The 17,252-nt window shown below is 43.5% G+C and overlaps 3 protein-coding genes across 3 annotated transcripts; 2 read left to right on the top strand and 1 right to left on the bottom strand.

The window, feature by feature from the left end:
- Window positions 1–1,709: 1,709 nt before the first annotated feature.
- m17 (IL-6 subfamily cytokine M17) lies at window positions 1,710–3,188 on the top strand. The gene is made up of 3 exons (XM_082540491.1): window positions 1,710–1,899; window positions 2,256–2,404; window positions 2,518–3,188. The coding sequence occupies exons 1-3, from the start codon at window positions 1,845–1,847 to the stop codon at window positions 2,977–2,979; spliced, it is 666 nt and encodes a 221-aa protein (XP_082396617.1). The 5' UTR covers window positions 1,710–1,844; the 3' UTR covers window positions 2,980–3,188.
- A 2,135-nt stretch (window positions 3,189–5,323) lies between these two features.
- Window positions 5,324–8,688, bottom strand: tescb (tescalcin b). The gene is made up of 8 exons (XM_082538610.1): window positions 8,387–8,688; window positions 7,682–7,751; window positions 7,476–7,556; window positions 7,179–7,318; window positions 7,024–7,085; window positions 6,661–6,768; window positions 6,537–6,584; window positions 5,324–5,880 (listed from the first exon to the last, which is right to left on the bottom strand). Exons 1-8 carry the CDS (start codon window positions 8,448–8,450, stop codon window positions 5,803–5,805), a joined length of 651 nt encoding a protein of 216 aa, XP_082394736.1. The 5' UTR covers window positions 8,451–8,688; the 3' UTR covers window positions 5,324–5,802.
- A 706-nt stretch (window positions 8,689–9,394) lies between these two features.
- Window positions 9,395–16,046, top strand: LOC309711150 (uncharacterized protein). Its single transcript, XM_082541224.1, has 2 exons — window positions 9,395–9,471; window positions 9,792–16,046. The coding sequence occupies exon 2, from the start codon at window positions 10,020–10,022 to the stop codon at window positions 15,918–15,920; it is 5,901 nt and encodes a 1,966-aa protein (XP_082397350.1). The 5' UTR covers window positions 9,395–9,471; window positions 9,792–10,019; the 3' UTR covers window positions 15,921–16,046.
- Window positions 16,047–17,252: the final 1,206 nt, after the last annotated feature.

Below are 17,252 nucleotides of genomic sequence, written 5' to 3'. Positions count from 1 at the left end.
GAGTGTGGTTTATTTTTTAGCATGCCTCTACTTTATATGTGAGCAGGAATCTCACTGTAGTTTCCTTGAACTGCCGACATCTGTTGCAGCAGTTGCCAGTCTCGCCGCAACCCCTCTTTAATCCCCTGGGGTAACTGGAAACCCCCTGAAGGTGGCAAAAGAGTGGTTAGATTTTACCTGAAGTAGTGCTGACAGGGATGTGGCGCATTGAGTTCCCCCTCATTTTTCTCAAGTAGTCAGTAGTTCAGCAATAATACATCTAGGGTATTGAAACCAAAATGTGATAATCAACAGAAAACAAAGGGATGGTGCCAGCTCATAATGAGGTTTTTCACTTTCAGTGAAAAGTTTACCTGTTGCTTTTACCTCAGAGGAGATTGCCACTTTTCTGTCCTGCAGACCTGCAGTCTGACCTGCAGTCTGACCTGCAGTCTGACCTGCAGTCTGACCTGCAGTCTGACCTGCAGTCTGACCTGCAGTCTGACCTGCAGTCTGACCTAAAATGAAACCTAGTAATGCAGATAGTGAGCCAAAAAGACGTCATTGGGTGTCTCCAAGCAGAAGTGTTGGGGGATGACTGTACGATTAGCGACAACAACAAAAACAAAAAAAGCCCAGTTTATGTTATTTTCATATTTTCCCATCCTGCGAGATGTCTAATGTTTACTCATAAATCTCTGGAAGACACGCCACACTAGCATGTCACAGTGAGATCATCCAGTGTTAAAGTCAGCCCATGCAACAGATTGCATGCTTTACCTAAGCAGGCCCAGTCCTTTTACGCACTCAGAAAATTTGTGATTGAGAAATGTGACCTGTTTCCTGTGACCCTGCCGGCTTCCTGTGCAAACACCCGCTTGAAAACATTGTTGCAAAAAGACACGTGGTCTTAGGAGGGGATTTAGGAGTAAGAGATGAAATTCAGGAGAACTATTTACCAAATTTAACAGAAGGTAGAAAAAAAACCCCAATATGAAACAGCTTTCAAAATCCCCCCTCACATTTGTGGTCCAAACAAAAATAACATTTCCTCAGCACTTACCTTAGAATTTGTTGGTTATGTCAGAGTGAACTTTGCCAGGTAGCAGCAGGACACTTTAGTCATGTGGTTTTGTTTTTGAATCATTGGGGTCATGCCTGCGCCAGCGAAGCCACTGAAAGCTAAACACAAACTGAAAGATCCTGAGTAATATCAGACTCCTCCTGCGTGAATGCCTATACATAGAAAATAAGAAACGTTAAGTTTCTTTTCAGATCTATAAAACAAACAAACAAACAAAAAAATTATCAACACCCAGCTTTGCACAGACAGTGATGAGCTCACTTTTACCTCCACACACCGACAAGTTTCTCACCCTTGCCATTTAAAGAGTGGTAGGAAGCAATTTGGTGAGCATGTGTGAAAAGTGTAGGTTGACCTCAGTCCTGATATGATTTTCATTCATGTATGACACTGTTTTCTAAATTCTGCAGGTTACTCTTTCAGTTTTCTTGAAATGTATAAATATAAGTGTTTATTTTCCATGCACAAAAAAGGAAGTCCTATTTTAAATGCCACAACCCTATGTCCATACATGTCCTAACGAGTAGACAATGCCCCAACATGCCTATTAAGGGAGCAGGCATTTAGATACATTGCCCACTTTGCTTGTTATAGGCGTAAAAAAAAAAAAAAAAAAAAAATGCACATGTGAACGAAAGGAGGAAATTCTGGGAAATTTGGTTGCCTCACAAGTGCACGTCATTTCCTCCTCTGACAAATGTGCGGTTTCTGTCTTTAAAAAGTTTTAAAGCAGTGTGATTATGACAAGTCCGCACAATTTGCTTGTGATACCGAGAGGAGAATGAATGGTCATGTAAAGAATATGCATTTTCAGCAGTTCATGGAAACAGCAGCAAGTAAGTTTTATAGTTTTTTGTCTCCTTTTTGTGCTTTAAATATAAAGCACTGAACACTTTTGCATCTTTTTTTGCCAATAGGGATGTGGTTATTTTTAGCGATTTACAGCTGTTGTGAAACTAAGAGCAGTTTGCCGTTTTCTGCGTCAGTAAAGGAAATTACAATGCTTATTAGTTTCTTAACATAATGCTACATAAAGTATTGGAAATGGCACCATAAGCTTTTACTTGCCACATATTTGGTGTACAAAAAAAATAAAAAAATAAATCTCTTTTTTGGTTTTTATGCAAAGATCCCCTTAAACCCACCAATGTGATGAAGGATAACCATAACTGACTAGCTCATTTCTCCTCAGCATTACTGTCTCTCTTGCTGCTTATGACTGTTGATTCAACAAAAACTGTGGCATTAAGCACGAATCAGCAGTGTGGGGATCTCCTGCAGCGGACTTTGAAGATCACCAGAATTGTACACAAGGAATCTGGTGACCTAATCAAGACATATGTGAGTAGACTACAGGCACAAAACTGCTCTACTTTACCAGTATACTGGCAGATATGCTTGTGCACTTATAAGCTATGTAGGCTGATTCCTTTCCTTTTTCCCCTTGTTTGCAGAAAGCCGCTCAAGGGGAAATGTCAGAGCTCTTCTGCAAGGTGTCGGTGAACGACATCCCTGATCCCAACATCTCTGGGCTGGATCCCCCAGCAAGGATAGCAAGCATCTACACGCATCTCCAAGCTTTCCTCCCACATTTTAAACGTGTATACAAGCAGCAGACAGACTTACAATCGCCTGGCAGCCCTCTCCTGAAAGAGCTCACCAGAGTCTGGGGTCGCACTGAGAGTCTGGCCAGTTTCATGAACACATTTTATCAGAGCCTCTTCCCAAACCTGCCCATACCTGAGCCGGCAGGGGGGCCGACAACACTACCACCAGCTCAGAACGTCTTCCAGCAGAAGGTGTACGGCTGCGTGGTCCTGAAGACCTACAAGGATTTCATGTCAAACGTTTCCAAAGAACTGAGGAATCTAAAAAGCAAAGTGTGCACGAAGAGGACACCAATCAATGCATTCTGAAGATGACCAGAAGGTGGCCTTACACAGTCAGTTTCCTGAGAAAAACAAATGTAAGTGTAAAAGTGGCTGGAGTGTCAATGCAAGCTTATTTATGGTATTTAATATTTATTTTCTTTTGTGTTAATTGTCATGCTGTTAAGGAAATGTTATGTCCATGCAATATGTATTTAATTTGCAAAATGCCATTGGGAAAATCCTGTGTTGATGATGTAAACTTATTTGCGCTACACACAACAATTAAAAGAATACTTTGCATCTGTACTATGTGGTCAGCATCCATTTAATCATTTTTGTCAGAGACCATCTGAAAAAAAAAAGCATGGAGTTTAATACAATACTGGTGCCTACTTCATGGCAACAATCTAAGATAAAGTGATGTTTCTACAATAATAATTCTTCTTCCTTTGCTTCTGACAAGTTAAGATGGAAACAAAAAACATTGCAGCTTGTGATCTGCACAGAATCAGTCCATCCAGAGGGGTTAAAAGAAAATCAGGAAGCTGCTGAGACGCTGACTGCGTGATATCAACTCTGAATGACGCATGTGTTCAAAAGAAGGCTGCATCAGATAGGAAAGATTTCATGAAACTGGCGGGCTGTCTGGCTAGTCACAAGGTGTGGGTGTGTGTGGTTCAGATAATAGTTGTGCACTACATTAATAGTGTGTGCTGTGTATCCTTGTGTGCCTTAAAAAGAAGAAACTGCAGCTACAAAAAGGAAATGTGTAAGTATACACCCTTTGTAAACCCCCCCCCCCAAAAAAACCAAAAAAAACCAACCCACCACACAGATAATGAACAGGTTCTCCAGAGATGTCACCTCTGTACACAGTGACAATAAGGATATATGCTGGAGTGAAGTAATTCTTAGCTAAACTTTCCTCAGGTCACAAGCTGTCGGGAAACTGGAAGTAGAAGGGGGATTCACTCTGGGTCATGAATCAAGTTCCCTCTTATAACTCTGGCTTATTTAAGGCACAAACACAGAGGGTACCTCAGGGCAACAGTCATTCTCCAGTCTACATTGTAGTCAAGTTGTTCCGAAAATATCTCTTGAATCCCCCGATTAACCCACGACTACTGCCTACTGGGTGGAAATCAGTAGTGTCTGTTATTTCACTGACACACAGGTCATGCTCAGCAGACGTGGTGACGACAATGTGGGACCACTAAAACACTGAAGCCTTCTTAAATTAGACGTCACCAAACAGAAGCGACAAGTATCATCACAAGTGCAGCTTTGTGAAGTTAAAGGCCAAAGTTGCACAGTGACATATGCTTCTGTGGCAGATCGGCGAATCTACACGAGTAATGATAAAGTTTTATTATCTGAAGCATCTTCTATAGATGAAGACACAAGTTACCACAAGAGAAGCAGGTGCACGGCCATGATCATTTTATATGCTTTGACATGGTTTGACCTGTGGGGGGCAGTATGGACCAGGGGTTCAAGTCATTTAAAGTCATGATGCACCACTGCAAAAAACATTTCTAAGACTAACATCCATTCATGTTAACAAACTAGGGTTGTTTTTTTTTAAAGGCATTTCAGTTATTTTTCATATTTTAAGCCCTTTTGGTGTTGTGACAGTAGAGCTACAGACACATGGGGAGAAAACAGGATGAGAAAAATCAAAAGAGGTCATTTTTCAGCCACACTTAAAATAGGGATACCTTGGTTATTGTATGTGGTTTATACTGTAAACACTCAGCCACCAGGAAAAATCTGACTTCCTATTTTATGCGTTCCACTTTCCTAAGTTGCCAGCTATTTTTTTTAAAGTCTTGCTTTCTAGGATTGCAAACGTAAGATTTTATTCCCCGATTTTAAGTTCCTCGTTAATGAGTAAAGCTGTAAAATGATGCTTTTGTACATCAGAACGTCACAGTCTCACACGAAGCCCGTTAGCTTACAGACACCAAACAAGGTTTCTCTTTGATCTCTGACTAACCTTGTGTTGTGACGTCTTTTCATCATTAAAGAGAAGTTGCCAAGTATAAGTATCGGAAGGAAATTCTATACCACAGACAAAGCAATTAATGAAAACCATTTCTATGAGTCATCCATTCTCAGGGTACGTTGACTTTTCTGAGAAATCCTGTGATCACTTTAGTTCCAACATTTAATGTAAACAGACTGTTTCCCTCTACAGCCAGTTACCATAAAAGGGAGTAATGACCTCTGCATGACGAAGCAGAATTGACATGAAAAGGGGTTTGACTTAAATGAAATTCACATCATGAATTTCTTCTTAAATGTTAAACCGATTCTGCCGTGAAGCATTTATTCATGCAGAACAGCACTCCCATTTCCTGTTATCAAGTATCCACATCATGAGCTGAAGTCAGGACAGTTTCATCGGGTCATTTATTGTGCAAGTACAACATGAAGAGCATGCACCAAGAAGGTTCATGTTTGTGACATTAATAAAAGGCTGTTGTCTTAATAGAGACATATCCAGATACATTTAAAGACAGATCTTTATATCCCTGACTACTGAGACTTATTGATTTATGGCAATAACATTTTTAGATGTTTATCAAGCATCCATACTTGCATGCATAGAGTCATATTGTTGGTTAGCTAGCACTGGATATTTGATTAATATTGCTTTGTCCAACTGCTAGAAGTGCGTAGTAATTATCTCAAGTATTGCTAACAGTCAGATTACTTCAAATACATCCAGCATGTGTATATATATAGTCTTAGGATTTGCATAGTTATTCAAACATGAATAAGGCTTATATTCAGTGCGAGCAATAAACTTAAACAGACAATACAGTGAAAACGTCATTTTGCACCTCATGGTTCAGCATACCGACCTCACTTACACAAAGTTGTCGTGTCCATATTCAAAAAGCGAATGATCATTCTCGATTCAATTTCAAATCTTTCCAGCAACTGCAAAACACAGATTTACATTCAAACCTCAGTTATTTAGTACCAGTTTCCAATTTAAATGCAAACTGATCAGTTAAAAGAAAGTTAAAGCGTACACATATACTCATCAGCCACTTTTTAAAGGCACACCTGATCAAATGCTCGTAATAACTATGGCAGCACCTCGGTGCTTTTAGGCATGTAGATATGGTCTACAGATTGCATGGGTTCACCAAAAACCAGACAAAGGACTGGAAAAGCGTCGCCCGGTCTGATAAGCCTAGATTTTGTCCATGACATTTAGATGGTGAGGTCAAAATTTGGTATCAATAACATGAAGTGCCTCGTACCGACAGCTCAAGCCTCTGATGGTGGAATAATGTTGTTGTGGGTATTTTCTTGGCACATTTTGGTTCCCTTCATCGCAGCTGAGTAACATTTAAGCACCACAGAGCCCCTGAGTATTGTTGCTGACCATATCTACCACGGTGTACCCATCTTTCAGTTCTTTTCAGACTGGTTTCCTGAACGTGACAATAAGTTCACTGTACTCAGATGGCCTGTACAAAGAGTTAAGGCCATCCTTAAGGCAAACCAAACAGAAAACTAGCAAAGTGTACCTAACAAAGTGACCAACGAGTGCATATTGTTTAATAATGTGCATTATGTGTACAAACCTTGAGGAAGTGCTCAAATGTGATGCCCTCATAGAATTCATCAGGCTCCTGTGTGCCAGAAAGTGAAGTTGTTGACTTTATCCAGACACCTTAATGTTATCTTGAGATGCTTTAGCTTACATACCATGTGACCCACTGAAATACTGGCCACCTCCAACATGGCTGCATCAGCAATGCATTTGGCTGTTTCCTTCTCCAGTGTCCCACTCCGAGATAACAGCTCCTCCACCACCTGAACAGACGTGAACAACAGCTGAAGTAAGATATCACTTCTGTAATGCTGCAATCGCATCATCCTGTCTGTTACTGGCAGCCAATCAGTTGCGTTGGAGGAAATTGAGCTAATAACCCCAGCACTAGAGTTACATGTAAAACACAAAGATAATTTACTTTTACAGTCAGTATTTTTAAACAGCTTAAAAACTCAGTTGAGAATGATCATAAACTTAAGGTGACTGTGCACGATCATTTCTTCCCCCGAGCTTACATGTCTGTATTCCTCTAGAGTTATTATCCCATCGTTGTCTGTATCGTGCATGTTGAATAAAACTGCAGAAAAACAAACAAACGCAGGTTTGACTTTGTGTCATCTTCAGGTAAAAGTCAAGCAGTCGAGTTCATGCGATCTATACTGAGACGTACATCTCAGTTTCTCTCTCCTGGTCTTTCCACGCTGCTCTTCTGTCATGTGCGCCGATGGCGGCCTAAAATGGGACATGACCACCACGAACTCTTCAAAGCCAATCTCCTGAACTTTTCCCTCGCCATTCTGATGGAAGTTTCTGAAGAAAACAGCAAATCAGATGCTCTCAAATGCACTGACAACTGATACATTAAATCTACAATTTCTTCCATCATTTTTCATCCTAAATGTAAGAATTGTTTATGATTTTGAAAAATACAGGTAAAATGATTAAAAGCAATGGTTAATTACTGTACCTTCTGTCAAAAAACGCCTCTATGATCTGTGCGCGGATGGGATTGAACGCTAGGTCGTCGATTTCATTGAAATGATCTCTCCTGAGGGTTTAAAATAGACTTTCAGGAGTAGCTCATTCATAAGAGACACAACCGTAGAATCCTGTAGAGCAGGTTTCCCGCTCCAAAGAATATTTGTTTCAAGAACAAATGAAATATCAGCTTACCGTAGAGTCTCTTCATTGTGACTCAGCTGCTTAAATCTTTTATGCAGAACTCCAATCTGTTCAAATGAAACTGAGAAATAAGACGGAAACTTTAGGACAAACTACCTGTAAAGATTGCACACCAAGATTAAGTTCCACTAAAATGCCAGTTCAGCTGTCCACTTTCAGCTTTCAAAGCAGCTAATTTGGATATTCACGTTTCATGTAAAACAGTTTGGTTTGCCTCTCATCTCTCACACTCACCTGTTTAGAACATACAGGTGAAACCATAAGGTCATTTAGGAAAGTAGAAAACTGGAGTTTCAGCTTTTGGGTGTTTACTGTAAATGGCTGCTGTCAAAGCTTTCAATAGAGTCCGATCTATTATTAACAACACCTCTCTTTGCAAACCGGGTAAAGTTCCACTTCCATTCACTTGCACTTTAAATTATTCATCTGTAATGCACCACAACTACTGGTTTATCTTATACACAGTGATGACTAACAGGTAACTGAATGGAAACACCAAATGTTGAGCATTACGTTGACATGGACGTATTTCCCCTTTAAGACTGCCTTAAAGTAAGAATTAATTAAAATGTTATTTCCGCCGCAGTGAGTTCCTGTTTTTGTTTTGCATTTTTTACGCAGGCTGATTCTACACGTCTGATTGAAAATGAAGCATTTTCAAGTAATGCAAACAACAGCCCGGTGATGACTACTCACAGCCCGTCTTTTCCGCCAGATCACTATATTCTGGCCGTCCAGGTGAAGACTGTAGTGCACCCATTGCTCCAAAAAAGATCTTCCCTGGTCAGCCCGCTTTTAAAGGGAGCACAGAGGAGTCTCACATGAACTCAGAGTGATTCAAAGCGGATTTCGTGCTTCCAGATGATCCATATCCACCTGTGTGTTTCTGTGACAGAGCCTGCTCATCTGACGGCTCTTTTCCCCCTGCGTGCTCGCCAAGCAGGTTTCATCCTCTGCAAACAGCGCATGCCACTTCCGCAACGATCGTCTCGATGACGACACACTCTTAGGAACAACAGGGTGCACTTTAAATGACCAGTTTTACATATTCAGAGGCCGCGTGTGAGGGTTTGCCATGAAGTGCAGAGTAAGAAAAAATAGACAAGTAGCCTTCACATACTGTAGCGATTTTTTAAATATATTTCCAGACAGGCTTTCTTTACTTTTGAATACTACTGTACATCTGCCCTTTGCACAGGTGGATGGATCCACATGTATAAACCCACCTGTTGCAACCAGAGCAGCCCTCAGAACATAGTTGCACACCCAGCCTAATTTTAAATATTTCCATAATCATGAGCATAACATTTATTGTGTTAAACTACCAGCAACATCCCACTTTAGGAACCTGAGTTAATCAGCTCTAGAGAGAAATCTGCTTTAAGTTACTTTCAGGAAAAAGTTTAAAATAACCTACTTCAAACTGGGAGTAAATGGCTGTGTGCACAATTATTAGGCAAGCTGTATTTCTGAGGATTAACTTTACTCTGAACATCTGCATTTCATTTGGTCATTTCAAAATGTTAATTAAAATCCAAAATGGATACCCCATCTCAGTTGTTTATTTTCATTAGTTAAAGTGAGAATAATAAAAACAAACAACTCTGTAGAAAACCCCTGTGATTTGTGTATATAGACTGTTCCACGGACCCCCTCTAACCACTGCTAATATGGTACATTCCTCCCATCCCTTGTTTGTGTTTGCGCTGGTCCACCTTGATAGCGCTGGTGGAGCTGGGCTGTTGTACTGAACATGTGTAGTGCGTGTGCGTGAATGATAAGTAAGTGCCTTGTATTTGTTTGTTCTATGGTTGTAACTTATCATATACTTAGCTATGTACATTGGGTGATGCTTAGTAGAGTTTTCCAGCTGTTCCTGTAGCCACGAGACACTGTATATTCACGCTGATTTGACCAAAATGGCGCTACCCTTGTGAACTGAGCTGCCCAAAGTAAAGATGGAGTCTATCCCTGTGCAGCAGCCCATTTGTGTCCACCAGGAGGTGGTGTTTAGTCATTTCTGTTCAACCCTTTCTGTATTATTTAGACCAGTTTGGTTGACTTTAATTGTTTGCTAATTGTAATTTCTGTTATTTTACAGAACCACACACACACATATACATATACTCACACGAATTCACTTCTGGAGATGTTTGGATTAAAAGAACCCTAATTATCATTGCTGTGGACCCTCTCTTTCATCATATAAGTCACCTGTGCCTTCTGACCGAGGATAGGAAAATCCTGCTGTAATTTGCCAGTCTATTAAGCACACACATGTCCAGTTCAAGTGGTCCTTCGAGCCGGATTAATTACAGCATTTCCTAACATGGCGACATCCCGATATGATGAAGAACAACAAGGTGCCCGGCAAAGGAGACCACATAGGGCTCCAAGATATCTGGATGACTTCATCTGGACCTATCTCCCACAGCCGACTAACCCAGTTCCACCGAACACTAACGCAGCTACTCCAATACACCAAATCGCTGGCATCGATGGCTCACCAGAGATGGAGAGAATAAGGAGGATGGAGCAGTGTGTTACCCAGGTACAGGAGCAGATGAGGGAGATACAGAGCGCTATACAAGTGTCTTTGAACTTTGGCCAAAGAACCCCCCAAGTACAGTTACAAACCCAGGTCCGGAGCCATAGTATGCCTTTACTAACTGTGGATAATAATCCTACACAAGCTCCTCCTATGGGCGGACTAGAAAACATCCCTCCCATATCTCCAGTAATACCTAGCCCTCAGTTTCATACTGTACAGCAGACCTCCCCTTCCACAGCTCATCATGTTGATAACCCTCAAATATTACAGTCAACAGCTCCTACTCTCCCTGTTAACCGACCTATTCCTCAGCCCCCTCTATACGTCCACTCTTCCATGCCATCAGCTGCTCAGCCAACACCAGTGGTACCCCGGTCTGCATCTACAGCAACAGAACAGCCACATCCTCCCTGGTATCAGCAAAGAGACCTGAACTGGCAGTCATCAACCCCACAGTGGTCTGTGCCACACAGTGCTGCTCAGTTTAGTATCCCTGGCACTATGCAGTACCCTGTCACGCTGCCGCCTGGCATGCCCTCTCCAGGCTATCCGCTTTGGACTTCAGGCCCACCTCTCAGTCAGCCATACGTTACACCAGTGCTGCCACCTGCTGTTAGCTCACAGTATACCTATCGGCATCCTGCTCCAGCTGCACCTGTCAGTTCACAGCATGATGTAATTCAGAGCAGCCCACAACACTCCTCATCTCTGCTTTCCTCTCAGAGACCGAACTTGATGGAGATGGCTATTTCCTCTTCTTATGGCATCCCAAAACCCAACCTGATCCGCTTCACCACAGGAAAAGAAAGTGATTTCCTGCTACTGAAGAAAGGTCTGGATGGAGTTTTGGGACCACACCCACACCTGTCTGAGGATTACAAATTCCAAGTACTTCTGGATCATCTAAAGTTTCCTCCTGCGTTTCAGCTTGCAAAGAGGTATGTGCATGACACTATGCCCTTCAGTAAAGCAATGCAGGCTCTACAGCAGCGCTATGGACAACCACGCCAATTAGTCCAAGGTGAAATTAACAACATTTTGAGAGCTCCCACAGTGAAAGCTGGAGATGCACAGGGGTTTGAAGACTTTGCTCTATCAGTTAGTAGTTTGGTGGGACTACTAAACTCCATGGAAGGAGCTGCTAAGAGCGAACTAGAGTGTGGTTCCCATGTGGACAGGCTTTTGAGTAAACTCCCCTTCTCCTATCAAGACAGTTTTGCTGAATATTGTCTTGCAAAGGGCATCTTGCAGAGTGACTCAGCTAACACCTATACTCTCCCTGACTTTGCACAGTGGTTGGAGAGGAAGTCACAGGCCATACAGATATCACGAAGGGCTACAGAAAGCTACATATCTGATAAACCCCGCTCAGATCGCAGAGACAAGTCATCACGACCATTAAAGACATCCTCATCAGTCTACTATGGCACTGACAAGCCTACAACACCGACGGCTAATACCACTTCAGCCCCTACTGACAGTAAAGGACCTATGAAAGGGAAGAAAAGAGAGAAATTTAAGCCCTACTGCCCCTTCTGTAGCAGTACAGAACATTACTTGAGTTCCTGTTCTGACTTCAGTAAGCTGAGTACTACACAGATTATTACATGGATTAATGACAATAAGAGATGCTGGAGATGTGGTCGGAGTCACCAGCCTGACAGTTGCAATCTGAAGAAACCTTGTGCCACCTGTGGAGAACAACACCTGCAGATCCTTCATGAAGCTGCCTCTCGCCCAAACAAGAGTATCCTGACATTGAGTACAGCCTCCAGCATGGTGTATTTGGACCAAGTCACTCATTCAGGCAGAGTCATGCTTAAAGTGGTCCCAGTTACCCTCCACAACAATGGGCGATCTCTGTCCACCTATGCCATTCTTGACGATGGATCAGAGCGGACTATTGTTTTATCTGCAGTGGTTCATTACCTGCAATTAAATATCACAGAGGAGTCCCTCAAACTACGAACCATCAGGCAGGAGGTGTCACAGTTACAAGGCGCATCGGTTTCTTTTGAACTGAGTGCACCCAGCTCTCCCCAAATCAAACATCACATCAGACGTGTCTTCACTGCTAAAGAACTTAATCTGGCAAAACAATCCTGCCCAGTGGACATACTCCGTCAGAGATATCCACATCTGGCCGACGTTCCCATCAAAGCATTTAAGGATGTGCAGCCTATGCTTCTTATAGGCTCAGATAATGTCCAGCTCATCACCCCTCTGTCACCTGTCAAAGTCGGTCCACTAGGCAGCCCTGTTGCTGTCAACACTAACCTCGGTTGGGCCATCCAGGGACCGGCTACCTTTCTACATCTACCTACTGAAGCTTCATGTCTGCACACATCCCTGTTACCATCTCCTTCTCAAGCGTTAAGACAGAACGTTGAGAAGCTGTGGCAGTTAGATGTGCTCCCCTTTCGATCAGAGAAAGAGGTAACTCGCTCTAAACAAGACAAAGAGGCACTGGAGTTACTGCAGAAAACCACAGAACGTGTACAGGTGGATGGAGTAGCTCGTTATGCTACTCCTCTGCTCCGCCGCAGAGACTCCACTAAACTACGAACTGACCATGACGCAGTGATGGCTCTCCTTCGGTCCACAGAGAAGCGCCTGATTAAAGATCCTGATCTAGCGGCTGTGTACAATGCAGAAATACACAAACTGGAACAAGCAGGTTATGTAAGAAAACTCACTCCTGAAGAGGCAAACCTCACAGATGAATCCTGGTTCATTCCCCATCATATTGTGCATCATAACAATAAGCCTAGGATAGTTTTCAACTGTTCCTTCCAATACAGGCAAGACTGTCTTAACGATCAGCTGCTACCAGGTCCAACTCTCGGTCCATCCTTAATAGGTGTCCTGTTGAGATTTAGGGAGCACCCTGTTGCTGTGAGTGGGGACATACGAGGTATGTTCCATCAGGTGCGGCTTCTTCCGCATGACCGGCCCCTGCTGAGATTCGTGTGGAGAGATATGGAAAGAGATCGGAGCCCGGACATTTATGAGTGGTGTGTCCTGACCTTTGGAACAACATGCAGCCCGTGTTGTGCCACGTATGCCCTTCAGCGCCATGTGCAGGATCATAAAGATGGCAATGAACAAGTACTAGACTCAGTGCTGCGCTCATTTTATGTCGATAACTGTTTGCAATCTCTGCCCTTTGCTTTGCAGGCACGACCACTTGTCGATAACATCAGAGAGTTGCTATCTACTGGTGGTTTCGAAATCCGACAGTGGGCAAGTAACTACCCAGAGGCCATTGCTCATCTCCCCTCTGAAGCAAAGTCCCCTACCTGCGAGCTGTGGTTGACTGAACACCAACCAGATCCCCAAGAACCAACCTTAGGCTTGGCATGGCACTGCTCCACAGACCAGATTGCCTACAGATGTCGGCCAGTGGTTCCTCAGGAGTCAACCATGAGAAATATCTACAGCATCCTCGCCTCTCAATACGACCCACTGGGCTTCATCATCCCCTTCACGACCCGGGCAAAGGTTATTGTTCAACGTCTGTGGCAGAATGACAGGAACTGGGATGATCCCATCGAGGGCGAGTTACTCCAGCGGTGGCAAGAGTGGGTGAGTGAGCTACAGTATCTACAAGAAATCTGTCTGCCTAGATGCTACATAGCCCCAGCAACCCAAGAGGGAACTTTCCAGCTGCATGTATTCTGTGATGCGTCAGAGAGTGCTTACGGAGCAGTGGCATATTTGAGATTTAAATCGGCAGAACATGAGGTCCACACTGCCTTTATCATGGCCAGATCACGTGTAGCTCCCCGCAAGAAACTGTCAATTCCCCGTTTAGAGCTGTGTGCTGTACTGGCTGGGGCACAACTGTCTAGACTCCTCCTCAGTGAGCTTACTCTGCCCATTAGTGAGACTACTTTATGGACCGATTCTACCACTGTGTTGAACTGGATCCAGTCCGAATCCTGTCACTATAAAGTGTTTGTAGGTACTCGTATTGCCGAAATACAGGAGCTGACTGAGGCCGCCAGCTGGAGGTATGTCCCCTCGGCTTTGAACCCAGCAGATGACATCACCCGGGGAAAACCATTACGTGAGCTGTCAAAACCTAGCCAGTGGATGGATGGGCCCCCCTTCCTGAGACAAGCATCTGAGCAGTGGCCAGCACGACCTACTGTGAGTACAGACACTGAAGATAATACTGAGTTAAAGAAATCAGCTTTCTGTGCCTGTGTCACTACAGATTTGGCACAGTCTGATCCTGCATACAACACCTGGGCTGATTTGGTGCAGGCCACCCACCTGTCTTCTCACGGGGCGGCTGGCCTCCCTATGTCAGCAGCACAACGACTAGAGACAGAAGTTCAAATTCTCAAACAGGCGCAACAAGAAAGCTTCCCTGTTGAAGTACACACCCTTAAATCTGGGAAAGAGGTGTACAAAGACAGCAGACTGAGCAACCTTTCTCCCGAATATGACAGTCAGCTTGGCCTCATACGAGTAGGTGGACGCCTCCGGCGAGCAGAGCAGATGGATGTTGACACTCTGCATCCTATCGTGTTGTCACCAGACCATCCTACTACTCAGCTCATCATCAAAGACTATGATACACGTCTCCTGCATCCTGGCCCAGAACGTGTCTTTGCCGAATTGAGACGCAGGTATTGGATTTTAAGAGGCAGACAGGCCATAAGGAAGCATCAGTATCGCTGTTTGGAGTGTAAGAAGTGGAGAGCCAAGCCTGTTTCACCGAAGATGTCTGATCTCCCTGCTACCCACTTGCGATTAAATCAGCCGCCATTCTGGTCCACAGGAATTGACTGTTTTGGCCCTTTCACTATAAAGATAGGCAGGAGACAAGAAAAACGGTGGGGCATTATATTTAAATGCCTTACGACCCGCTGCATTCACCTCGACCTTCTCACTGGTATGGACACTGACTCCTTTCTCATGGCTCTGCGCAGATTTATTGCTCGAAGAGGAAAACCCTTTGAAATACTGAGTGATCAGGGCACCAATTTCAGAGGAGGAGACAGAGAGCTGCAGGAGGCATTCAAAGTGATGGAGCCACGACTGCAGGAGAAGCTCAGTGAACAGAGCATCACTTTCCACTTCAACCCTCCGCATGCTCCACATTTTGGGGGAGCCTGGGAACGGGAGATCCGTTCAGTCAAATCTGCACTTCAAGTTGCCCTCAAAGGTCAAGCGGTGCCAGAGGATTTGTTGCTTACTGTTCTTATTGAAGTAGAGGGCATACTTAATTCCAAGCCACTGGGATACGTTTCCTCGGATATTGCAGATGTTGACCCGATCACGCCAAATATGTTGCTCATGGGGCGGCGCGATGCTTTCCTTCCCCAGGCAGTATATGGCACCAGAGAAGAACTTGGAAGGCGGAAATGGCGTCACAGCCAAGTCATAGCGGACCAGTTCTGGACTCAGTTCATTCAGCGCTACCTGCCTGGACTGCAGCCTCGTCAGAAGTGGAACCAGACTACTCCACCCTTGAAAGTGGGACAGACTGTCATGGTGGCGGACTATCAGCTCCCACGGGCTTCCTGGCCCGTAGGACAGGTAACACAGGTGTTTCCCAGCCCGGATGGACAGGTGCGAGTAGCTGAAGTCGCTATTGGGGAACATAAATACCAACGGCCTGTGTCAAAACTTATCATTTTACCTGAACTGTCAGCTGAATGTCCTTAGTTATATTCACATGGGTTTTTTAATGTTTACTAATGTGCTATACACATTAGGGGGCGGCTGTAGAAAACCCCTGTGATTTGTGTATATAGACTGTTCCACGGACCCCCTCTAACCACTGCTAAGATGGTACATAGCGCTGGTGGAGCTGGGCTGTTGTACTGAACATGTGTAGTGCGTGTGCGTGAATGATAAGTAAGTGCCTTGTATTTGTTTGTTCTATGGTTGTAACTTATCATATACTTAGCTATGTACATTGGGTGATGCTTAGTAGAGTTTTCCAGCTGTTCCTGTAGCCACGAGACACTGTATATTCACGCTGATTTGACCAAAATGGCGCTACCCTTGTGAACTGAGCTGCCCAAAGTAAAGATGGAGTCTATCCCTGTGCAGCAGCCCATTTGTGTCCACCAGGAGGTGGTGTTTAGTCATTTCTGTTCAACCCTTTCTGTATTATTTAGACCAGTTTGGTTGACTTTAATTGTTTGCTAATTGTAATTTCTGTTATTTTACAGAACCACACACACACATATACATATACTCACACGAATTCACTTCTGGAGATGTTTGGATTAAAAGAACCCTAATTATCATTGCTGTGGACCCTCTCTTTCATCATATAAGTCACCTGTGCCTTCTGACCGAGGATAGGAAAATCCTGCTGTAATTTGCCAGTCTATTAAGCACACACATGTCCAGTTCAAACTCTAAATTTACAAATAAACATTTCTGATATTAAAAAAGAATTCAGTGCGGGCTGTTTTAGCTCAGTGGGTGGGCAGGCGACCACATGCCACATGGCCAGAAAGCAGTGGCCCTTTGCTACATGTCTTCTTCGCTATAATAAACCCAAAAATGCAAAAAAAAAAAAGAAGAAGCAAAAAATAAATAAAATAATAATAATAATAATAAGAAGAAGAAGAAGAATGATATGATAGATCAACAAACTGATAAGTCCATCTATTGAAAATCAACCTTTTTGTGCCACAGCAGCAACAGCCTCCCAGACACTGTTTAGAGCCGTGTGCTGTGTTCCTTGTGTCTTGTTCAGTGGTGATTGTGTTTTAGCCTTCCTTGTCTTGGCCATATCTGTGAGCACTGAATCTACCACTCCAGGTAGGGTCTAATTCTGGAATATGATAGCTTCACGTTTGATTGTTCTCAAAACTTGGGTGTTTCTTGCAATTCTGTTGACTGTTTGCACCAAAATGTTTGATGGTTCTGTCATTGCACCCCAATATCTTTGCACTTTCAGGAGGGCTGCATCCTTCTAAAAGACTTCTGACATTTGTTGCCATTTTACTGTCAGTTAAATCTTCCTCTTTTCTTTTTTTT

The sequence above is a fragment of the Aulonocara stuartgranti genome, assembly GCF_965226115.1.
Source record: "Aulonocara stuartgranti genome assembly, chromosome: 7".
Lineage (NCBI taxonomy): Eukaryota > Metazoa > Chordata > Actinopteri > Cichliformes > Cichlidae > Aulonocara > Aulonocara stuartgranti.
Note: the sequence above shows the minus strand (reverse complement) of the source record. Positions and strands in the feature narration are given on the sequence as shown.

Bases quoted from the DNA above. Each gene is read 5' to 3' on its own strand.
- LOC309711150 (XM_082541224.1), top strand. From the start codon at position 10,020: ATGGCGACATCCCGATATGATGAAGAACAACAAGGTGCCCGGCAAAGG.
- m17 (XM_082540491.1), top strand. From the start codon at position 1,845: ATGAATGGTCATGTAAAGAATATGCATTTTCAGCAGTTCATGGAAACA. The intron at 1,900-2,255 runs GTAAGTTTTATA...ATTTCTCCTCAG, and splicing joins GTTCATGGAAACAGCAGCAA to CATTACTGTCTCTCTTGCTG. The intron at 2,405-2,517 runs GTGAGTAGACTA...CCTTGTTTGCAG, and splicing joins GTGACCTAATCAAGACATAT to AAAGCCGCTCAAGGGGAAAT.
- tescb (XM_082538610.1), bottom strand. From the start codon at position 8,450: ATGGGTGCACTACAGTCTTCACCTGGACGGCCAGAATATAGTGATCTG. The intron at 7,086-7,178 runs GTACGTCTCAGT...GTTTTTCTGCAG, and splicing joins CAGGAGAGAGAAACTGAGAT to TTTTATTCAACATGCACGAT. The intron at 6,585-6,660 runs GTATGTAAGCTA...TCTGGCACACAG, and splicing joins GTATTTCAGTGGGTCACATG to GAGCCTGATGAATTCTATGA.